General features: G+C 38.2%; 2 protein-coding genes across 10 annotated transcripts in view; one reads left to right on the top strand and one right to left on the bottom strand.

Annotated features, from left to right (window-relative positions):
* Nucleotides 1-12,513, bottom strand: part of ESF1 (ESF1 nucleolar pre-rRNA processing protein homolog) — a 31,978-nt gene extending 19,465 nt beyond the window's left edge. Inside the window, exons 1-8 of one of the 4 annotated variants that reach the window (XM_069787550.1) lie at nucleotides 12,396-12,513; nucleotides 11,076-11,760; nucleotides 9,957-10,309; nucleotides 9,059-9,172; nucleotides 8,142-8,242; nucleotides 6,425-6,577; nucleotides 4,861-4,975; nucleotides 3,752-3,890 (exon numbers count right to left, since the gene is read on the bottom strand). In XM_069787550.1, coding sequence (XP_069643651.1) covers nucleotides 3,752-3,890; nucleotides 4,861-4,975; nucleotides 6,425-6,577; nucleotides 8,142-8,242; nucleotides 9,059-9,172; nucleotides 9,957-10,309; nucleotides 11,076-11,742 — 1,642 coding nt within the window. In that variant the 5' untranslated portion in view covers nucleotides 11,743-11,760; nucleotides 12,396-12,513. Of the gene's footprint in view, nucleotides 1-3,751; nucleotides 3,891-4,860; nucleotides 4,976-6,424; nucleotides 6,578-8,141; nucleotides 8,243-9,058; nucleotides 9,173-9,956; nucleotides 10,310-11,075; nucleotides 11,770-12,395 lie in introns of all 4 variants that reach the window. The other 3 variants (XM_069787547.1, XM_069787549.1, XM_069787551.1) reach the window with 3 other exon arrangements.
* Nucleotides 12,514-12,587: 74 nt separating this feature from the next.
* Nucleotides 12,588-22,688, top strand: NDUFAF5 (NADH:ubiquinone oxidoreductase complex assembly factor 5). Of its 6 annotated transcripts, none has more exons than XM_069787552.1 (11): nucleotides 12,588-12,941; nucleotides 13,085-13,125; nucleotides 13,427-13,490; nucleotides 14,160-14,207; nucleotides 14,300-14,403; nucleotides 14,878-14,917; nucleotides 16,682-16,879; nucleotides 17,405-17,465; nucleotides 18,741-18,824; nucleotides 19,150-19,232; nucleotides 19,365-22,688. In XM_069787552.1, the coding sequence occupies exons 1-11, from the start codon at nucleotides 12,603-12,605 to the stop codon at nucleotides 19,449-19,451; spliced, it is 1,149 nt and encodes a 382-aa protein (XP_069643653.1). In that variant the 5' UTR covers nucleotides 12,588-12,602; the 3' UTR covers nucleotides 19,452-22,688. The 6 variants fall into 6 exon arrangements, with proteins under 6 accessions (XP_069643653.1, XP_069643654.1, XP_069643655.1 ...); XM_069787554.1 differs by having other exon boundaries at nucleotides 12,879-12,997; XM_069787553.1 differs by lacking the exon at nucleotides 14,160-14,207.
* The last annotated feature ends 1,844 nt before the right edge of the window (nucleotides 22,689-24,532 follow it).

Genomic DNA, 24,532 nt, shown 5'->3' with positions numbered 1-24,532 from the left:
ACATCGCCTTCAAAAACACCTTAACAGCCTTTTCATTCTGTAAGCAAATAAAGAACGCTTGACAACAGCTGCAAGAAAGGAAAGTGAGCTGAATATGTTCTCAAAGTTTGTTCAGAGTTCAAATAACCTTGTCACTAGCTTTCAAGTATCATACTGTATTGCACAACAAGAGGAATCACTTTCTGATGGATATTAAGGCAGTAATGCTTTCTGCCAATAGCCTGTTCAAAGACTTTTTGAACAAAAAACACAAACAAAACAGAAAGTTCTGCTGCATTAACAGCTGCACTGCAAGGGAAAACCAATTAACCTGTGAAGGAAAAAATGGCAAAAGCTGATGAAATTTAGAGTACAAAATACGAGAATATTCTTACTGTTTTCAAAGGAGAGTAGTAACAGAAGCCCAACACCACAAGAGACTGTGCTCTCTGCTCAAACTCCTACTATGGAGAGCAGGGCTCTACAGAGTTCCCTATAAGCCTGTTGGTAATCAAAAAGTGTTTGGATAACTCTTAGATATATGGTTTAACTTTTAGGTTGCCCTTTGTGGAGTCAGGACTTGGACTCAATGATCCTTGTGGGTCCCTTCCAACTCAGGATATTCTATGATTATACATCAGGAACAGCTAATTAAATAAATATACTGATAAAAGTATTTTGTCATATAGTCTATTCAGGTATTCTGTGTGGCTGTGCAAAGCCAAACAGCAGAAAAGATGTTGTTGCTCTTGCAAAGATAAAAAAAACAGAACGAAAGCTTAGGCATAAAACCCATAATGCTTAATTTGAAGCATCATTTAAAATGCCATATACTAAGTCACTTGTGCTCATGGTCAAAACAGCAATTATGGGCTGGATTTGATGCACGCCACAAACGTTTTCTAACTGGAACAAATGCATCCAAGTAACAGAAAATTCAGAATCAATGCAAAGCAGACACTTTGTGCTACGAACCACAACATACCAGGTCACTGAAATACTTGACTTTACAAAAGTATTGTATAATAGTATTACTAACATTCATGACCACATATTTTAAGTTTAAAAATTCCATAAAAAACAGATTTGAACAGGCCAACAAAACCTGTTTATAAATAAAACATTTTAATAAGTTAAAAAAAAAATGAATAAAAGTACAGGACATTTTTTTCCTTCTTATCACACTCCTACATTTCCATTCAAGCAGCTGACATTGATTTTTCCCATTTGTGCATAGTGCTACATAATTCTGCTGGATGGAATCCTGTTTTATCCATTCAGTTATGTGATACAAAAGTTCAGGAACACGTTAAAGACATGACAACATAATTCCTCTATTAATAACTTACTTTTCAAAACATCATTAGAATCTAGACATTTCCAAGTTTAAAATTTGTTAGTGTGATAAGATTACTTAAGGTCAATTTCTTTTCCTTCCCAGCAATGGAAGTTTATTTTTTAAAATTCCTGGAATATTGCTCACTTATAGATGTTTGCTTTCATCATCACCCTATTACAGATGCTAGTCTTTAACATAGCGATAGTCTTGTACATAACAGAAGATGGAAATGCTTTTCTCTGCATCTACTGCTCCCATGCAGATACTTTACTCAGCATTAATAAAGAAACTAAAGCTCACAGAGATGCAGTTTATAAGTGCATTTTTATGTAAGATGAGAAACAAATGGACATTAACCCTGCCAAGATATTGCCAAGCTAAATTCGCTGCCAGAAGATTTCCCAACTCTATAACCAGAAAAATCTGTAATATTCTTTTGCATGCTCCAAACTCATCTCTGATTGCAACAACCTGATTTAATGCAGTATAAATCAATTTTAACATCTGTTTGAAAGACCTGATTAAGGCTTAATGCAATTTTCTTTGCCTTGTAATTTAGGCTATATATATTATTAATTAAGAGCAGACTGAATTTTAGAGTGAAAACAAGCAAGGCAATTGAGGAATTTACATGATGGTGAACTATACACAGAAGATTTACATACCTTATGAAGTTAAGATTACATTCTCTTTATATTCTTAAGAAGTACGTGAATCAAAAAATATTTAAAAGATGTTATTACTACACTCTAAAGTTCTCTTAAATATGTTCTGCTGCTTAGCTTTCCCCTTACTGTGTAAGACCTATGGCTTAGGAGTACCAAGATGGCCCATAGCACACCTTTTCTCCACTGCCATTCACACTCCCCTGGATACCCAAGAAGAGCTACTGCTGGAATGAAGCAGCTCTGTACAATCCACATCTCCCTCAGGACCTTCTAAGGTCTGGAGTGCATTCAACACCCTGTCTAGGCCATCCCAACAAGCACAGTCTTAGGGCAGCTTCCTCAGTATCTCCTTGCCCTGCAGGAACTTTAGTATTGGTATAGAGGACCACAAAGAGGACAAAACACTGTATTAACCTATAAATAGATTTCTGCAGTGAGTATTGTACCTAATCCATTTAGTTGTTAGCCACTCCATGTTTCAAAGCAGGACTTTTCCTCTGAAAAGGAAGTACCTCCAGTTCTACTGAAAATAATTTTATCTCAGAAATCAAGAGATTAAAGTAGGTATTGCCAAACTTGACAAAGAAATGTTAAGATATCCTGTAAAAAAGAAAGAGAGGGGTACGAGGAAAAAGAAAAAGGGAAAAAAATGATTTTACGCTCAGAGGTGGAAGCTTCTATTCAGAAACCAGCTATTTAGCGGCTTAATCATTAGGATAATTCCTAATCACCTACTGTTTGGTAATTTTTGATCAGTGTTACTCAGGCTTCACAGAAAGGCAGCAGATCTTCATTCAGCACTGAATGAACAGAATAGCTACCACATTCTCTACATAAATCATTCAAACGTATGAAGAAAAGCAACTTTTATTTAACAGATTTATCCTAACAGCAATAAAGAAAATATGCCATGATTTAGATCACCTGTGATCTTGCTACTTGAAATCACTCAAATTATAATCATTATACTTGGCTTAATCAAACATTAATTATACCAGGTAAAGAGATTTTGCAGTACAGAAATGAAAACCAGAAAGGTGGTTTAAAGCTAGGGTGATAATACTTAAGCCAAACTCTCACTAACGAATCTTCTAAGTAAGCTGTAACTCCAAATTCAGCTAACGTACTTTGTCTTCAAAAAGAATGTAGTAATTTTGGGGTCATACTAGTGATATTTATTTGGAGAATCAGAATCAGGTTTGCATAATAAACCTCAATTGTAGCTTTAGAGATACCACTTTAAAAACCTGCACATGTGTTTTCTTATCATGTATAAAGAACACTGGAAAAGTGTATTTAACTCAAACAAACAAACAAAAGAAATAAAGAAAAAAGGAATGTCAAGTTCCAGCAAATTTAAAGAACTCTACAGCTTCCATGTTAGCATGCCTAACTTCTGAATCTTTTCCAAAAAAATTTTAGCATCTGTCAACCTGTCAGTGTTCTGTCATCAATCCATTTATTTCTGAATTGAAAAGAGCCAAAAAAACCCAACCAACATGCTCACCACCAATTTCCCTCCACCTTTAGGTCACACACACAAAAAATATATGCCACTTTCAGAGATGTTTAGGTCTGGAGGAAAGGTAGGTTATTTTCATAGTAGAACCTGACCACGGCTTTTATATAACAAGCATAATACTGACCCTGTAAAAGACAATATTCAAAGCATTTTCTAAAGATATGGAATTTACATATTTAAATAACTTGCGTTCAAAACACTGCAGCTAATGATGTTGTGGACAACATTTATTCACCTAAGTACCTTGTTGCTGTTCTTCCTCTTCTTCACTAGAAGCAGCCAAATAAGCTTGAAAATCCATGTCAAGAAGTTCCTCTTTTTTAAAAGTTCTGCTAAGTGATGTTACTCGTTCATGATCTGTCTCATCCCATGTGATATCTACCTTAAAAATAAAAATGCCACTTGTAGAATCTGAAACACTAAAATTAAACATTGTTAACTCTGTTGTTTTAGGGAAAATTACTCGACACCTTCCATTTAAGACGCAATGTAAAACTGTTACTTATGTTCTCTACAACAATTAACTATAATAACTATTTACTAAAATAAATTTAATTACAACTTTTTGGAATTTGTTCTACAATGAGTTTCAAGGAGTTTTAACTACATGAAAGAATGAAGAAGTCTCCTCCTGCACTGAAGGGTTTTGTAACAGCAGGTGACAACACAAAACCTCTGCAAGCCAAATTTCCTTTGTGGCAGCAGATACTGTTGTTGAAGCAGCCACCAACTCCTTTCCTTCCCTTTTCCAGCAGCAACTCATTCCTGGAGTCATGCATGGATTGCAATGGGGACAATGAAAACATTTGCGGAACTGCACCCTCAACTGGAAGGTGAAACAGATCTGACTGAAAAATGATCCAGCAGGAATTACTTATCTCTCAACTAATCACTTCTCCAATGTGGTTCACTTCGTGGCCAGATGGAAGTTTTGGCTGTCACATAAGACAGAGTAGGAATAAATAGCTACAAGGAGGGGAAGCAACTGTTTAAGCCTGGCACTACCACCAAAAAGGCTCTTGTTGAGCTACAAACAAATACCCATTTTAGGCAAATTACAAGATTTTACTGTGAATAACAAAGTAATTCCACGTGCAACTTGTAACAGAGGTATAATGAGGTCAAAATGTAGTACTTAATTTGTAACAAAGAAGCTGAATCTCTTTTAAAATCCAAAACTCCAGCTTATTTATGGGGTTGCAACTTGTGGCTCTGTAACATGCTTATATCTTTTAATATGTTTGATGTCTTTATTTTGAAATGGTGAAGCTAATCAGGAATCTTTCCCCACTACTTATATAATTTATAAGCCGACAATAAAACTAAACAAATTCGAAACATTGTAAAGATACCTTTGATGTTCCCATAGCGGCAGATGTGAAGTACTTTGGCTTGTATACAGCTATGTTCACTTCTGAAGCTTCATCTTTTGGCTTATCATCAAATGTAACGTTATCTGGAATAAATCTTAAAGGCAAATAAACCATGTTATTATTCAAATACACTGGGAAATTTCATAGTATAAACAGTCTAAGCTTTTCATGAGTATGGTACATCAGCACAAAAGAATTTGCTAAAATAAAAAGTTGGTAAGACTGAAAGGGAAACAAAAGAAACAGACAAGTACTCCACGCATGTAAGATGAACTGTCTGGCTTCTGCACAGCTACTTCACAGGTTTTTGATATATAACACCACCATGTTGGGGAAGTAAACTAGACAACTTTCAGTTTGGTATTAGCAGGGTCAGAGGTGGTTTTGTTTGTTTCAAGAATCATCTTTTCAGGAAGCTAATTATTAAAAATTCAAAAGAAAAAAGTGAATAAAATAGAATTTGGGAACAGATAAAAAAATTGAGAACATTTTAGGGAAGCCTGGTACACCTTTAACATTACAATTAGTAGGGGATAAAAAAAATATTAAAAAGACGAAACTCATGTGTTACAATGGAAGAAGTTAGATGAAAAACTAACCCTTTGTACACTACATGAGAAATTACTTGGGCTTTTTTTTTTTTTTTAAATCATTGCAAATGTAATCTGATGAATACTATTCAACATTAAAATTTTAATGCTTTTCCTCATCTACTTTGTTAAGAGCTTTAAGCAGCTGTGTCTGTTGTAAAACACTATCTTTCTATGTTTCAAAGCATGAAAAGTTACATGTTCATTTGGCAGAGGTCATCATCTTCAAAACGGTTCAAAGCAAATGAACTAAGTTCATCTAGAAAATGATTCAAAGCAAAAAGACTTATCTTTCACTGACTTCCAAGAGTGCCCATAACACAGGCCCCAGCAGGCAAAGCCAGTTTCTGCCAAAACTTATGATTTAGTAACTTCTCTTCTGCTCAGACTACAAGGCTTTTCAGTAACAAAAGGAAATACTAGCAATAAAACACAACTATAATTTAGAATTCTTTTTTTCCCCAAACGTGCTTCCAGCTCACTCATAGGGGCTGGCATAGTAACCTATTGCAGCTTCATGACAACAGCAGCAATATCCTTGCCCTGTGGTAAGCAATCCTGAAAAAGAGCCACTTCTGGGCCTTTTGGGAAAGAAAAGAAAAAGCGGGGGCGGGGGGGAGGCAGCAGTACGTTGTTTTGTTTTCTAAATCCTACCACTTAATCGTACCCAAAAGGTTGAAGATGCAACCAGAACATTTTACCTGACTTCTCTGAGAATAATCTCTCTATGCAGAGATCCTCTCAAACTTCCCGTATTCCAGTAAAAATGCTCAAAAAGAAGAAAAAGGAATCATAGGGCAACTGAACAACTCACTGGATGCCTAATTTATTTACATATCTCATTTTGGTTACAGAATAAGGACAATATAGTTTACTCCAAATTATTTTAAATTGGCTTTAATTCTCTGTCCCCTCCCTGGCCCAACATGTAAAGAAGTCAGCACAGGATTTACCTCAGGTCTATAAAAGAACAGCTACTTTCAAATTCCAGTCCATCACATTCCTCATAAATTTTATTGGCTGTTTCAGGAGCATCACATTCTACAACTGCATAAAAGTACTTCAGTCGCTTAAATTGATACTCCCGCAGTTTTTCCCTATAAAGCCTGCAAAAGTGGAAAACACCATAATCAAGTGAGCTGCCTTTAACAACTTCTCATTTGCAAAATATTTTAATTCAACTCATTAAAAACACACACCATTCAAACACTCTCCTAATCTCATAATAAGATGTTAAACAGCATGAAGTTCTACCGGTATCTATTCAGTTTTATTTAAGTAAAAGGACTCATGTTATTAAGCGTACACTTTCTGTTCCTGACTCTGCTTCCCACAGGCAAGGTTAGAACAGAGCACAGAATAGCATATTTGTACACCCCCTGTGCAGGCCACAGAAAGTAGTATTTAATAGTTCCTATCAAGTTGTTTGCAATTATCCTGGATCCTAACAAGGCAGATGAAAAGAACATTCATACATAAGTAAGAGTACATGTTAAGAACGCAAGAGAAACTGGGAGACTGTAAGGACAGGATTGCAGATGCTCACACTAGAAAGAGGCAGTGTAGGACTGATGAGTAAGAAAGTGGTATGGGTGAGGAAAAGAATCAGGATACCACCTTGGCTAGCACAGCTGGTGGTGGCATCATACAAGATGACAGCAAGAGAAAAAGAAAAGCAGAACAGAGACTAAGAAGTGGATGAATTGGTGGAAGGATGCAGGAGAGAGATCACAGGGCTGAGGTCCTGTCCCATGAATTTAAAGGGTATGTACACAGGTATCACTGAGGTATCTCTGGGATATCTGGATTTCTGCTTGTTGTATTCCAGAATTTCTAGAGCCTGCTGAGCAGCAAATCCAACACTTTAGGATGCACCTTGATGCACACAGTGAAGCTAACTTCAGCACACACTGTGAGTTCGTCATACAATTCCCTGATGCACTAGAGACTTTCTTCAAAGGGATCTGCACTTATTTTAGAAGCATCCAGATTTTCCAAATATAGGGCAGTCCAGCGGGATGTATTATACAAAAGTGGCCCCAGTCAAGCTGCCAAACATCTGGAAATTCTGGAAAAATATAAAAGCAAAACCTCCCAACTTCCATACAGACAAGACTTTCAAGGAGAACAAAAGGAAAAAAAAAAAACCAGAACAAAAAACCCCCAAAAAACCACGACATGCCTGAAGAAGCCTGGACGATGGTAGGCCTGATGAGCTCAGCCTAGTAAACCAGGGCTGCTGCTGGTGGCTTTCAAGAAATCTCAATCTGGGAATTCTTGGCCTAAGTTAAGGTCCCTGTTGATTACGCATATAAAAATTTTGACAGTAAGCAACAAAGGGAGTTTACTGCATGAATGGCAATTCATAGAGGAGAAATACTACGTTAAGCTTTCCACACATTTGTTCCATTTATTATTCCAATGAGCTACATAATAAAAATTTTGATCCCAATTATCAACAAGCAAATTTCCTCAAGTTCCATTATAATGCATTTATTCAATGCATTGACAATGAACAAGGGCCGGCTGTAAAATATCCCTTGAAAAAGCTATAAAATCGAGGCATCCACAGGAGACTTCCAGATATGAAATTTTAGAAACAGGAGCTGATCGGGATTTTCACTGAGAATTAGACATATTATATCTCTCATTTGAAGATAAAGTTAATACCCATCATTCTCTGTGGTACTCTCTGGAAGATTGAATAGTTCCACAGGTCCTTTTTGTTCTTCCTCTTTCAATCTCTCTTTTCCAAACTCCGAAGGATAAATCTACAAATACAACACCACAAAAGTAAATTTAACTGTAGCAGCATAAGGTATACCAACTAAGAAAAAATATCTCACCAAGCCTTTAAGACATTATGTTTTTTCTCTAAAATCAGTAAAGGGATCAATTCCGTAAACTTTAATACCCTCTTAATTTTAATTTACAGAAAAGACAGTTTAATAAACAAACTGCCTGTTAGGAATGAGAATATTTCGGCATAGATAAAGAACAATAGGAACCCGGACTTCATGCATTTCATTGTGGCCCTGAATTTTCAAAAAGGGGCTAACATTTCTCAGGAAGCTGGAGACAGACACTGAAAATGGAAAAATATAACTTAACTAATCAGAATTCAACCAATTTATTAATAATTCAAAAGTGGGTAAAACCAAGAAGTGTTGTGAATGGTAAAAGGGGTTGGAAAGCATTTAGAAATAGCCAGATTTAAGCTTGGGTTGTCTACCATAAAGATCACTGAAATTAAACTAGCCAAGGAAACGTAGTCTCCCCCACTAGACTTTGAGAACTTCACTATTAGTCTCAGAAAAACGCACTTAGAGTCAGCCTCATAAACATGAGAAATTAACAGCTTTGGACTGTAACTCTACCAAATACATGCCCATTGCTGAAAACCAGCACATCTTTATTTCTAACACAGTAAGTTAAATTGCAACAGTTTCTCATTTGTCAGGTCAATATCTCTTGTGGTTCTCCACAGAACTGTCTTACTTCGTTCTTATTTTGTAGTCTTTTTTTTTTTTTTTTTTTTTTTTATGTACAGTAAAGGCCAGTAACTCCTTTTATGAATCAGGTCTTACCTTAACAGAAAATATCGTTCCTCCTTTGGGCGTGAAAGAATTAAATAGAGCCAGCAAATCCTTAGCCTTCAACCTATCCCAATCCATATTACAAACTGCCAATCTACTTGTAATCTGAACAGAGAGGAAAAAAAAGGACATAGGTTTAATTCCTGACTGCTATGGGGAACACACAATTCTTTAGCAACTATCCTTGGTAAAAATCAAAGTCAGCAACAAACTGCTGAAAGAATAAAAGAAGCATTTTCCTCAAGAATGTGTATCACTTAAACTAGCAAAGGTTAGAAGGAGCAATCACCGGAGCAGATAAAAAGGACATAAATAGTGAAGCACCACAGAACATCCTGCACCAATCACAGGTTTAAGACTGCAGTTACAATGTCAGTGCTTAGGATTTTGTTATCATCATATGGTTAGTGACAATAGCAACTAGTATCACAGTATCGTAACAGCAGTAGAGTACTGTGATTTCTTATACACTAATTGTACTCAGTCTTAAAGTCCTACTTCATTGTCTAAAGATTTTGTATTTTCTTAAAGCATGATTTAAAAAATTAGATTTAAAAAAGTGAAAAAAGCCAGTAGTGAACAAAAGCAGTACTATTTAAATTCTGGAATTTCTGAAAAGCTCCATTCTGATTGTTCTTTCACTTACGGATAGCTTATCTATCTATAGGTAAGCCTCTGCTTAGAGGGAAGGGGAGACACCAGTGAAAACTGCAAGTCTCTCATTCTCAGCCAATTTCATCACTTGCATTCTATAACTAAAAAGCTGAAAAACCTTTATGAAAAATACTTTCACAAACTGTTTCACAGATGACGGTCTATATTGAAATCATAACAGTGTACATTTCTGAGTTTGTCATGTAGCAACTTTACTCATGCCAAGTGTTGTTACCTCATCTCCACGAGGGGCATCTTTATCTAGCTCACGCCACGAATGCTCTATCTCTGGCTCCTTTGGAAATAGTTCATTTAAATCCTCATCATCCTCTGAGCTTGTTTCAATGTTCCCTATGCCTCTAGCTAGATCAGGCCCACTATCACTTTCCTCATCATCTTCTGAATCACTATCTTCTTCGCCTGTTTCCGCATCATCTTCTGGCTCCTCTTCCTCGCCTGTTTCCCCATCATCTTCTGGCTCCTCTTCTTCTGATTCTGCATACTCAGAAGGATCACTTGCAGAAATTTCTTCCTCTGATTGCCTTTTACTGAGGTCACTTTGATCACAGGTGTCTGTGCATACAGTCACTGCAAGATAAACATTAGATATCTATTTTTATGTTGGAATTACATATGATGCTTTACAAAGAAGAGGAGACCTCAGGTTTTCTTCATATGGATTTACTGAACCCCTGAAATGCATAATGATGCAGGAACAAATTACATCAGGGAAGTGCAAACAACATAAATCATCAGTATTGCCTCTTCGGCTTGTCTAATCTAATCTAATTGCTCTTTAGACCCACAATTGTATTATCAATCTCAAACTCTAATGAAATATTATTCTGTTACTCTATTTATATGTAGAGAATCAACAGGTAGAAATTAGATTTCAATAATGTAGACTATAAGCATGCACAAGCAATATAAAAAAAGTTTTTCTTCAAGTCACCTGTTCTCTCTAATGGCCTCTAACATTAATAGCTTGATGCTGCCATCCTTATGCTTTCAGTCAACAAGCGTTGATACACTGAAGCCTTCATAGTATCAGACCTTATATTTGCCATTCAGTTTGATAAATACAGTAGTGTATACACTACTATACATTTTACTTTTCTAACCAACCAACAATTTCAGCTCCAGCAATTAAAAGGACATGGATGTTCACAATCTTACTGAAGAATCAGCACTGGTTCTATAAAGAGCTGACGAACTCCAATTCTTCAGCAACACTGAATCTGAGTCAGTCAGCTATTTTATGACTGACCTTGTGAAAGATCTTCCATGGATAAAACAAAACCAGCAACATTCAAGTAAACAAGTAGAATTAAGCTATGTTATTTGAACAACTAACCTGATTCCTTTATTTTTCCTCCTAGGGAGTGGTCCCTCCTGGGAGCTTTAACTGATTGAGTACCACTTGGTTGTGAAGACTTTTGCTTGTTTTGAATTGAAATTGATCTTCCTCCTGATGCACCTCCTTGCTTGTTTTCCCCTTTGTGTAAAAGGCCCTTGCTTCCCCGAGAGTGGTCAATTTCTGTTGCAGTTTTCTTAGAGTCTTCTTTCAAGTTCAATTTAGACATTTTTTGTCCTTCATTTTTAAGGTCATCTAGTTTTGTCACAGCTCCACATGTTTGGTCCCCTGCTTGTTTGTTTATTTTGCTCTCCTCCCTAGGAAGGCCTTCGGCTAGTAGTTTTGCAGAATCTGCCTCTCCTTTAGGTTTAGCTTTTTTTTTTTTTTTTTTTCCCCCAGTATGTTCTTTACTATCACTCTCTGAAAGATCAGAGTCAGACTCTGACAAGGCATAAAATTTCCTGAGGTTCTCTGTAGAAGTATAGTTAACAGGGCGACCTCTTTTGTCTACTGTATATTTCAGCTTAAACTTCTTGTCATGAAACATAGCTCGGAATCGTTTGTCAATCTTGATTTTACGTTCTTTTTCGGGCATCTCCCAAAATCTGGGATCCCTAGTAACACAACTAAACCGCCCATCGCTCAGTATTTCCTCTTGGGATGACATTTTTGATGCTGTTGAAGACTTGGACATCTACAATATAAGAGAAAAAAAAGCACTTCAGATTAATAGATAGATTCATATACATAATTGAAAAAAATTGAAGAATTAAACAAAGTTAAGGCTTCTAACCTATGCCTAAAAAGTTTTTTCCAAAAGCACATACGGCAATTTAAACGAGTTGCAAATAATCCTGTCACCACCACAGTCTCGGCCACCAAACATAGTTTCTTCGGATAACGGATATGCAACTAAAAAGACCATACCGGCTGCAGATATGGCCTTAAGTGATTCCCGATCAGTCGGGAACAAGACCTTAAGCAGCTTCACTGTAAGCCAGGCCTCAGACTTTTACTTCCGAGAGAACTCGGCCGCTTCGCATTTTAAAGCGCCAGTTAGGAAGGAAGTCAGCGAGAGCGGCAGCGTTTTGAGGAGCTCAGCCCAGTGCCATCAGCAGCTCCGGGGCAGGCAGAGGCTGAGCGCGGCCCAGCAGCAGCGGGGCAGCACCAGAACCTGCCTTCCCCGGGCGCCCGCTGCCCCGCGTCCAGCCCCCGCCCACACCCGGCTCCCTCCCCGACCCCAGCGGCGGACAAGGCCCCGCGGACGCGCCCCAGTGAGGAGCCCCGCTCGCACTGCCCGACCGGCCCGAGCCCACACACCGTTACCGGCGGCGGCCGCCGCCGCCGCCTCACGGCCCGGCTGCGCTCCCTCAACGCGGAGGCCCCCAACCTCCACCCACCACGCCGCGACACGCCGCAGCCACTTCCGGCGGGCACTACGACGACCGCAGTAGGGCAAACCTCTCCTAACCAATCACACGTCGCGGCCGGCGGAAGGGGGGGGGGGGGGGGCGGGCATCGGCGCGCATGCGCACAGGGAGTTGGAGGCCGATCTGGGCGGCTCCGGGGACACAGAGGCCGTGCATGCGCCGGGGGCGCGCGCCCGAGGCCATGGCCGCCGCGGCGCGGGCCCTGAGGGGATCCGGCCGCCCGGCCCTACGGGCGGGCTGCGGCTGGGGCTGGGGCGGCCGTCGCCGGCTCTGGGCGCCGTCGGGAGGATCCGCCGCCGCTGTTGCTTCTCCTCCCGCCGGCTCTTCGTCGGGTTCGGGCGCGCTGAGCCCCTTCGACCGGCGGCTGAAGCGGAAGCAGAAGAACTGGGCGGCGGTGCAGGCCGAGCCCGCCAAGTGCGACTACCTGCGGGAGGAGGTGGGGGCGGCGGCGGCCGGCGGCCCGGGGCGGTCCCGGGCGGCCCCCTCGGCAAGGTGGGGGAGGTGTCAGCCGGGGGCGGGGTGATCTGCCGGGGGCGTGGGCGATGCCCCCCGCCGCTGACCGGCGGGCTTTCTCCCTAGGTCGGCGGCAGGATAGCGGACAGGGTGTTCGACATCACCAGGTGAGCCTCGCCGGGAGGGGAAGCGGGGCACGGCTCCGTGTGCCGCCCCCGCTCGCCCCCGCTCGCCCCCGCTCGCCCCCGCGGCTGCGGGGTGTTGGGCGCGGGCCGCGGCCCTCGGGAAGAAACGCTGGCTGGTGGGGAGAGCCTTGCTCTGCGCCTGCTCCTAGGGGTAGCCGTGGAAGGATGCCCGGCGTGTTTAGTTGGGAAAGGTGTTGGGAAGTTGGCAGGCGAAAGCTAATGCAGTCACTTAAAATAGTTTTAAGTCCTGATCGTGTTTTGTGTTGCTAAACTTCTCCTTTAGAACGTTTCCTCTTGCTTTGGATCTTGGCTCTGGAAGAGGTTACATAGCTCGACATTTAACCAAGGTACTCGCTCTTCGTACTTGAAAGTGTTTAAAACGAGTATCTCTTTATCCCCCTGTTTTCAAGTAGGGCTCTACGATAACTTAAACCAATCCTCTGAGCCTTGATGAGGTAAATGTAACCTCCCCACCCCTCCATATCTGTAGCTGTCATCCAAAGAAAGATGTGTGTTGTGCAAGCTGTTCTTCTATATTTATTGTCACTGAAGACTAGACAAGTGGTAGTGCAAGGGAAGCTATCTGTTGTATGACACTTAACCTTTAGTCTTGAGTAGGGACATGCCTGTTTTTCTGATCGACGCACTTAGTTGTTGAAGACGAGTATCGTTCAGAGACTTTTAAGCAGTGAACAGGCTAGCCTTCGTGAACCGTGCTGTAAGTAAAGGTACTTCATTGGATGTTAATCCATGGCTTATATTTGACTGCACTTATACCTAAAAATGCAGAATATGTTTTCTGATACTACTTCTACCTCAGCTGTTCTCCCTGGGAGGAATTGCAAAGTACTACGTTGGGGGAAAAGATGCTTTCTGCTTTATATAAAGTTTTTATCAATTCTTGAAGAAATTCTTTCTAAGTTCTTGCAAGTATGTGTAAGCGTTCCAAAAAATGACTAATGCCAACTTAGAAAAAAAATGTAAATATTTGATAGATTTTTTAAATTCTATTTCAGGAAACAGTTGAAAAACTTATTCAGGTTGATATTGCAGAGAATGCTTTAGTAAGTAGCTTTCCGAATGCTAATGTGTTTCAATTCCATAATACAAAAAGAAGTGAGTTTCTGATGTTGTTTTTCTTCTAACCCAACATTAGAAAAACGCTGTAAAATCTGAAATCCCTATGGTCAGTGTTGTAGCTGATGAGGAATGCCTTCCTTTCAAAGAAGATACATTTGATCTTGTTGTTAGCAGCTTAAGGTATGTGTTAATCATTTATTTACATTTTATTTTTTGGTTCAAGATGTTAAATGATGTTCTTTTCACAGTAACTTTAAGAAAAAAGAAGAGAAAGATTAATAGTCCATTAAACAGCAGTAAGAAATGTACTTGCGTAGTTAATATGAGTGTACATTAGGAAAAACTGCTTTCCTCATGGTTCTTACTCTTTTGTTTGTTTGTTTTCCTTCAAAAGACATGTACCTTCTCTCTTTCCTGCATTTTGACAACTAGTTTCCAGGACCTTCATCTTCTCAACTGAAAAACAAAAAAAAGCTATTTTTATGAACTTTTGTTTTTATTTAGTATCACTTTTAGGCAGGCATTTCAGAAGTTTTGCAGCTTGAGAAACTAGTTTGTTGCTTTGGCTTCTGAAACAGATAATGTAACAATTATTTGCATTCCCTAAATTTTATTTAATGTGCAATTATAAAATGTATGCTTCTGTTATTTCAGTTTACATTGGGTGAATGACCTTCCTAGAGCTTTTAGAGAGGTAAGAAACTGCTTTTTGGTACTAAAAACACTTGCCATTACTTGCCTCCAGAGCACTCTGTATTTCCAGGTCTTTTTTAAATAAGATACACAGAAATAGCTCATGTTGCACACAAGTATTTCTTGCAGTATTTTTGGTAGTTTGAGGAGCATCAGTTGATATTTCCATTTATTTACTGTCTCAAATCAATTTGGAATAAATAACTGTGAAACAACATGTTTGTATAGTATTTTATAGTCTCAATAGCTGAGATCACAGTAACTAATGTAAACTGAGGCAATGCTATTTATTTTTATTGTGTGTTAGCTCTTACTACTTGTAGTACAAGAGTTTTCCAAATCTAACTTCTCTAGAACTGGTTTATGGAACTTTTATTATTTTTATGTCTTAATCAGATAAAGGCTTTTTGATTTTGAAATGAAGCGAATACTTGTTGAGGACAGGAAACTGAAACTGTTACTGAAAAAAATCTGATTTGGGATTATTTCAGGGCCTTCCTGCAGGTGAAAACTTCTTTCAAACTGGAGCAAGAGCAAGGAATATTTTAACCAATTTGCTGTTTTTTCATTTATTTCAAATTTGTGAGTCGTTACAGTGCTATTCTACCACCTGTTGGTATGAATAGGAGTACCTTACTGTTACGGAAATAATAGAAATTGGAATGCCTTCAGTACTTTAAAACAAAGAAACAGAAAGACTTGGAAAGAAATACATAATTTTCTCTGGAACTTAAGTGTTCTATAGAGTGTCAAATATTTTTACCCCCATGGTAAAAATAACTGACACCTTATAATGTCCCTCAAAGGGGATGGAACTGGGGTTCTTGGCCGACTTTCATTGTGAATGCTCATTTCCTATGTCAGGACTACTGGCTTTAACTAGTGGAAACTGCCTTCAACTGCTTAAATTTCTTACTTGTCAATTAAAGGCTCCTTTACTAGCATAGAAAAGGTAGCTTGATTAATACTGAATTAAAAACCAGTTTAAAAGATTTTTGCTTCAAATCAGTAAGGTAAACTGTTTGAAGCCTTTGCTGTCTTGTTAAACTGATCATGTAATACGGCTCTTCTGGATATCTAAACCAGGGACCATTGCCAATTCTTAAGGAAACAAGAAAGCATGAATTTATAGGCCTTCTCAGTAGGAATGGGGCTAGGACTTACTAGATGAGAAAGCAGCTTGTCAGCCTTGGCGTTTGAGTAATGATATTGCTTTTCTGGCTAGTTAAAAATAAGTGGAGGTAGACATAATAAGAATTGCATTACTCTGTTGTGTGTTCAGAAGTGCAAAGATCACTACTGGAAAGTAAGACCTCCATTTCTCTTAAATCAGGCCATTAAAAAGTATTTTTGCTGCCTTCATCTGAGAAAGTAAAAGTAAGCAGAAGCTATCTTAATCTACCTTACTTTCAGAAGGACATTAATTGAGGATTTTTTTTTTTAGGAGTATCCCACTGAAAATAGTTTTGCCCTAGGTTTCCACAGTGCATTTTGTGTTTCCGGACTGTAAGTGTAATTACTGGGGGTTCACTCTTTCTTAAGAACAAATAGTCTCTTTTCAGACAGGTTAGTTATCTTGCAGTGCTACCAAAAGCTTTGGCGCAGCGTGCCTTGTGGAATACAGTCAATATTAAAAGTCTGTTACAAGTAGCATAACTATTGCTTTTAAGTTCATTTAAAAAAAAAAAAAAAAAGTCCTAACAACTTCTTAGTTACATAGGCTTAATAACAAAAAACATTTTATATTTTTTTTTCTGTGTTCTAGATTCACCAAGCTCTGAAGCCAGATGGAGTATTCATTGGTGCAATGTTTGGGGGAGACACTCTGTATGAGCTTCGCTGCTCTTTGCAGCTAGCAGAATTGGAGAGAGAAGGGGGATTTTCTCCTCATGTATCACCGTTCACTGCTGTCTCTGATTTGGGACACCTGCTGTCGAGAGCTGGCTTTAACACCCTGACTGTGGTAATTCTAAATAAGAGAACAATCAGGTAGAACAATCCAGCACATCAGAGCTGCTGGTATATAAAAAATACTATTTATGAATGTATTGGTAATGTAGTGCTTCTTTCTGCATGTTGTGCACCTTGCTGAATAAGTTTCTGAAATAGCCTGGACTGCCTCTCTTCTCAGCTTCACTGTGATTAATGAAACCAACTGAAGTGTATCTTTGGCTGGTGGCCCAGTAGAATTTGGATGGTCTTCTTGGCAAAACGTCAGAAAATGTTAGACCTGCTTGAAAAAACTTCAGACAGTCTTGCTGTTTCTTCTAAAACCAAGGAGAAAATAATGGCATTTCAATTAAAATTTGATTTCATTTGGGCTACTAACCAAAACTTTTTAGAAATGATAAGACAGAATATTCTTCTGAGAAATATGCAGTTTGAACAGAAGTGGTAGGTGAATAGTCCATTAGCAGCTTTGAAGGCTAGCATAATGTTACCGTTTTAGCTTGATATGCTCTAAAACCAAGCTTCTCAATTCTTTTAGGATACTGATGAAATTCAGGTCAACTACCCAGGGCTGTTTGAGATTATGGAAGACTTGCAAGGCAAGTATATACTTTGCGGAAACATGAATGTTTTGTGTATTGGTGATGCAGACACAGAAGAGTTTCACTGTGGTTTTTTTTTAACTCCAAATCATAGAATGGTTTGGGTTGGAAAGGACCTTTAAAGGTCATCTAGTCTAATCCTCCTGCAATGGTCTTCAACTAGATCAGGTTGCTCAGAGCCCTGTCCAGCCTGACCTTGAATGTTTCCAGGGATGGGGCATCTATACCATCTCTGGGCAACCTGTTCCAGTGTCTCACGACCCTTCTAAAAAATTTCTTCCTTAAAAAAATATAAATAAATAATAAATAAAGCTTATTGTAACAGTGGAAGCATTACTTTTTCCCCTGATCTCTAGTGATTCAAGAGATTATGCCTGTCAGCAGATGTGTGTTGGGAAACAGAAGTCAAAGATTTGCTACTTCATGGTCTGCTATGAATTTTCTGCTTCCCTTGTATTCCCATTCTTTGTGAGCCTGTTCAGTGTAAGCTGCTGAAGAGCCCTGAAAGGGAGACAGAAACATGTATGCCACATACTAACTTTTCCTGCAAGCCTCCCTAAGTATCAGGACATTCAGGAAACTGCTTTGGAATGAAAATAAATAGGCCCTCAAATTGGAGTCTGCTGAGGAATGCAAAAAACAATTGAGATGCTTAACAATTGAGTTAGTATTCTGATTGCATTTGTCATGGATTGTAAAGTAGTCATTCCTATGCAGTCAGTTGTTATTTACAGAGCAATTCTGGGCATCTTCTTATTCTGAATCAGCTGTTGTTGTTTAGACTAACTCCTTAATGAAAATAAAACTTTCATTCTCTGCAGAAACATTCAGGTGCAATAAGTGATTAAAGAGATTAGAATTGTGGCTATTTTATTTCTTATTAAAAATCTCTTGGGATAGTCATTTTGATGCTTATCTGTGTTAAAAAAAATACGTATAAGTGGTGTGTCTGAATAAACACTGTGCACTTATGCTTAAAATCAATGATACTAGAAAGCCTAAATGTTGGAAGACTCAGGCTGAAGAAGTAATAATTTGAAATCATTCCTAGCAATACAAACTGTAAATTGCAAAGCATTGGCATTAAAAGGTTTGGATTCTTATAGGTAAGAAACTCACCTAGTTATGTGCAGTATGTTGGTCTCTCTTACAGGGAGATTCAGAGGATTCTATACTTGTTATGGTTTAGTAAAAATCTGTCATTAGTGCATGACACTTAACTCATGGCATGTGCTATATCTTCTTTTTCTTAAAGCTAAAACGTATTTTTAGGTATGGGGGAGAGTAATTGCTCTTGGAATAGAAAACCTCTGCTACACAGGGAGACAATGTTGGCAGCTGCTGCAATATACCAAGGTAAGTATTTGAGAGGTAATGAGTTAATCCGAAATTACTTTAAGAACATATTTTCTATGTCTTTTTCTCTGACCTGTGTGTAAAAGAAACCATTTTGGAATAGAGCAAAATACCATTACTGTACAGATACTTTTAACCTTAATTATGATGACAGGATTTGAACTATGTTGATGCACCAGAATAAGATATTTTTATTGTCCCAAATCTTTCACCAAGAGTCATTATGACGAATATGTCATACTTAGTTCTAATGTTGTGAGAGCTAAGTATTTCTTAGAACTGATGTTCTGTGTACCTTTTTTCCTCTCCCTTCCTGCCCTAACAGAAATGTACGGAAATAGCGATGGCTCAGTACCTGCCACATTTCAGATCTACTACATGATTGGCTGGAAGTTTCATGAATCACAGGTAACATGAAGCTGAGCTATTTTCTCTTTGAAGCTACTTTTTAAATTACTGATGCTTTAAAAGCTTTTTACAAAATATTTTAATTTAAAATTAGCCCTGTACATATTTATTTTTTTCGTCTTTTTTTCTTAGGCAAGACCAGCCCAGAGAGGTTCTGCAACAGTTTCATTTGGAGATCTGGCAAAAATAGATGGACTTCTTTCAAGAGGAAAAAAATAGTTCTCCATCAGAAATAATAGTTGTCTTGAAGCTTCTATAAAACTTCTCATTGCAGATAGTCTTCAGTTGTGCTTATTTTGTGATGACATTCTGACATTATAATAATCTGCAAGCAACAGAGTTTGGGGGGTTTTTTTACTGCCTGTTCTACATCATCAGCTGTTGAAAATGGTGTTCATTTTTTGTTTCTAGAGAAATATTTGAGCAGTATTCTAACTGAATACATGCTCTCTCAACTTTTGATTAAATTACTATTCTCAAATGTAATGCCTCTTCCAGCATTTCAGTAGCACAGACTGCTCGAGGTATGATTTGCAGGTCTTGAGTGTATATCACCCTGCATTGTGTTTGAATTATTCCTAAAGGACGGTAGATCATAATAAAGAATAGTACTTGGTGGCAAGTGTATTTATAAGACATACTATAAGAGAAAATAACAGCAAATACACAGATCTAACTTAATATGTGTTTTGTGGGTTGGAAATTATGCGTAAAAAGTTACTGTCAGTTACTGTTTCAAACTTGAATGTTTGACTTGTGTGTAAGGAAGTGGTTAAGTAAATTCTGTATTATAAAAATACCTCAGGTTGCTACCTTTCACTTGCAGCCCTCAAATTCAATTACTTTTCATTCCACCCCCAAAGCTAGAAATGTTCTGAATTTGAATAGTAGAGCTCAGCCATAGGGAAAGTTGAATGCTTCATTGTAGCTTTAACAGAATGTACGTATCATGATTTGACTTAATTTACTGAAAGGAGCAGCAAGCAGAAGGGTCATCTAGCACTCAGAAGGATGTGTACATTTCAAATTAACTATCTTAGAATTGGCATTCTCTGGAGTTGGTACTCTTCTGGAGTCCCAAGGCATTTTTTTAACCTTTTCTTTTATCTCATAGCATTTGAAAAATTAAAGGTGGTTCTTTATCTGTTAGTTAAAAGTTACATTTGCACATTACTTTCTGCATTTCTACTATCAGAGGCTGAAAAGCATGAAGTATACTTTTTTCTCCTTAGCTGTAACATGAAGCTATGACTTTTCCTGTATATAACTGCATTACTAGAAATCGATATTAGTTATGAATATGGCCAATTAACCTGATGTGTTTAGAAAAAATAATCTATCCAGAGGTTTCACTTGATTGTAGTACTGACAGAGAATGGTAGAAAGGAAAACATGAAGAATGTAGAATCAGGTACACTGTTCAATCAGTTTTATCATTGTATCTAGGTTTTGTATTAATAGTGGTGAAACAAAAGCTTCTCTAGGCTTGTTGTAAGATGATTATCCAGCAGGTGGAGTTTCAGAATGGTGTGGCACAGACCAAATAGGCAAGGTAGGCAGAAGCCTTCCTATTCTGTCAGGGATTATTGAATTATGATTCAAAGACTAATACAGATAGTAAAGTTACCTCCTACTGCTTAACCAATACAAAATTTTCAAAATAACAGAAATGCTGTTTAAAAAATACAGCTATTCATGCACTATTCAGCTGACTAGAAGATCAATTTAACAGCCTAATTTGAGGGTTTATTTTATCTACCAGGCTTTGACTTTAAATAAGAAACAGGCAGAGAAGGTACAAAAAATCCTGATAAGGATGGAAGGAATCTTCTGTCCAGCTTTTGCTAACAAGCCTAATCCATAGTTATTCAAGGGGAATGAGTTCATTTTTCATTTTACTTAGAAAAGAAGAGTAACCCTTCTGGGAGAAGGGGGAGAAGTGGTCTGGTAACCTTTATAACCCTTAATGTTAAGACTAAATCTAAAAGAAGAGTTTGTCTCTCTGAAAGCCTTCATTTTTTTCATAGTACATCAATGGACTTAATACAAGACACTGCATCTCTCTACAGGTCCTCTCTGTCTTTAATAAAATTAACTTATTTCCAGGGGAAACTCTCTACTTTCCCAAATGTAGGTTTCTATGAAGTTATGTGTCCAATGACTGTGTAACTTTATGCATTTTTTGCTTTAGTAGGTTATTTTCCAGTCACTTGAGCTGGTGGTTGTGAGTCAGATGTATTAAGGGAATGAGGAGGTGGAATGTGCTGGGTAAATGTTAATTGGAGAAGTGCTCCTACTGTGCTTGTTTGAAGCACTCAGTTAAGTTATGGAGAAAAGGAAGGATTTCCAGTTCTTTGATTCCATATTCCACAAATGGAATATATAAACAGTAAAGTAGGTAAGAATTTGGTTGTTAATAGGGGAGGGTACCTTCTGGACAGAAAGAAGTGGAAGAGTAGTTTTCTTCTAGCACTTGGAAAAAAAAAAAGTACAGATATTCAGTTAACTTGGAAAAGTGCTTAGGAGCAGTAGAAGTGGGGAGTAATAAATACGACATTGGAGCAGTGTTGGTTGGAACTAGGGGGGATGCAACTGTCAGCTAAGGTGTTCATTTCCCAGGCTGACTACATGTGAATAACTGCCTTTTATGTGTTTTTTTAACTGCAATTTTTTTTTTTCTGTAGTATTTCTTGGAATTCTAGATTACTCTGGTTTCCACTAGCCACTTTCTTTGTATGGCATTTGTATGAATTGCTTTGAAAACAGGTATGTGACAAAAACATGTGTTTGTAGTAAACTAAGACTCTGTAATATTTTGATACTCTTTTTCAGATTTAAGTCTTTATGACTTTCTGAAATTGTAATGAAGAATGCCAGTTGCTAGTGTAGAAATTATTTTAAACTCTAAGTGCATGTTAAAAATCAGCTCTTACAGAGTAAGTGACTTCTAAAAAGTAGTTGCTAAGGTGACAATGTTTCTTGTAAGCTTAGTTTTAAAAATCCTGATGCATAATACAGAATGCTTTAATCTTGATTACAGAAGAAAGGAAAAAGAATTCTGGGAGATAATTATTTTTTTTAATCAAAAGTTATGAGCCCATAAATAAAAACCAAATTCTAGTAGTAGTACATTTACACTTAATGAACATCAGTATTTTTGAGCCTCCAAAAGGTTCTGAGTCATGGATCAATGTCAACGTATAGTTTTATGCAAGTCTGCTTAGGATATAGGGATGATAATGAGGCCCTACATTTTGTAACCCAGGCATTAGATTTTGCAGTTCTACACTTTCAGAAGACTTTGAGAATTTGTGAAGTTAAAACACAGGAAAGTATTCTTGATTATCTCTAATTTATAAAAATGTCATCAGCAGAAGCTCAGAAGCAAACCATACAAAATTAAATGTAACTGTATTTTTTTACTCTGCTTAAAAAAAGAAATACATATGAATGACACTTTTTTCAATGTGTTCTAGAAGTGACCTAAAACTAAACTTTGCCCGTTGCAGGGGGTAGAAACACACCAATCTTTCGTATGGTGTTTAATTTGAATTTCCTGATGCAAAAATCTGATTTAGTGGATTAAATTCATTAGAGCATCTTGTTCAAGAAGCCACATGAAGAAAGCTAGAATATATGTTAAACCTTTTAAATTTTCATTTGTCTAGCCTAAGAACTTAATATCCACTTTTCAAAGACATGATCTATTTTGGTCCAGGTTTTGGAGCCATTATTTTGGGGGACTACAGTTACCATAGTAGTTTGATTGGAATCAGTCTTGAGTACCGAAGCAAATGTTACCTGTATAGCTAGTTGGTTGATTTCCTGAATGTCTTAGGTGCCCTCAGGTGAAGGAAAAGGAAAAAATAATAATAAAATAAAAACAAACAACCCCCCCCCAAAACAAACAAAAAACCCCAAACAAACAAAAAAAAAAAAGAAAAAACCCTCTGTGTATCAGTATGAAGTAGAAAACACTGAAGAGAGTGCATGTGCTTGTTATAGGGGAATACAACTCTTGGCTTAAATGAAGTTGGAATTGAAGCGGTTTGTTGATTTATTCATAGCTTGTAATTAACTGTTAGTCCGTGAACTATACATGCAGGATTAATAGCAGCAATATAACAGATAAATGTACTAGACCCTTACAAAACCTTAGTGAACACCTTCAGGTATCTAAATAGCCTTCTACAGCAATTTCCCCACAAGTTTGCAGTTACATGCTCACCTCTATCCTATTAACGGGAGGTTTGGGTTATAAGAGCCCACCCTTCTAGGAGTGCCTTACCCTATTTATGTCCATCTTCTTGGGAGATGTGGGTGCTGTAGCTGCATGCGTACCCGTGCTGTTCCCTACACTCTGCTAATTCATCCACCCAGCTGCTGAGATAGCACCCCACAAGGTGATGTGCAGACACCCCAGGGGTGCTGGGGGCTTGTTGCACCCTGTGCTGTCAGCCCACTGGCCAGAATGCAGGCTGCTCCAGGCTGCTGGGGAGGGTCTCAACAGAGCCAGAGAGGCCAGGAGGGCATCTTCTCAGTGTCAGACCAGGTTTTGACTGCTGCCCTCTTCTGAATTTTACTGCTTTTTATACTTGGTCTTAAACTGACTCTCTTTTTTTCCCCCACCCAAGGTCTCTTGGTAACTGCCTGGTTAGTGTTTAATGTGGCTGATGGTTGTCATAATTTTCAGCCTTACCGGATTTTGAGCAAACACCCTCGCAGTTTTGGATATTTTGTTCACACACGTTGCACTTGTATTTCTCTCTTAGCAGCTGATGTTGTCCAGGCTTTTTATGCCGAGAGAAGGCTATGTGGATTTCCACCGTGATTTGGAGCTGGTTCTTGGGTTACAAGGTACTTTACTCATAAAGTAAGAGACAAAGTCCTCAGAAAAAAATGTTCCTGGTTGGAGCAGTGATGATGAATACTGGGGAATCCTGGTTGGCTTCAAAGTGTTCATGATAGGCTGGAATGTATCACGGTATAGCAGTTTTCTCATGATAATGCGTAAAATAAGGAGGCTTCATTTTTACCACACTAACGAATCCCAATTCATACATTTGTTTTTCTGCATTCTGTAGGGATTCCTCACGCTTTGTACAAGTAGAAGTGCAACTTGAAGTTGGGATCTGCACATTATGTGTGACTTCTGATCATTGACATGTTCTTTTAATATTGCATCCAAAGTTTGAGTACACTAAGAAAACAAAGAATAAAACTACCCTTGTGAATAAATGTAGTTACCATGAAAATTTCCATATTTCTGATCAAATATAATTTTGCGTTTCATGGATGAC

Source organism: Haliaeetus albicilla, chromosome 7 (assembly GCF_947461875.1).
Source record: "Haliaeetus albicilla chromosome 7, bHalAlb1.1, whole genome shotgun sequence".
Lineage (NCBI taxonomy): Eukaryota > Metazoa > Chordata > Aves > Accipitriformes > Accipitridae > Haliaeetus > Haliaeetus albicilla.
Note: the sequence above shows the minus strand (reverse complement) of the source record. Positions and strands in the feature narration are given on the sequence as shown.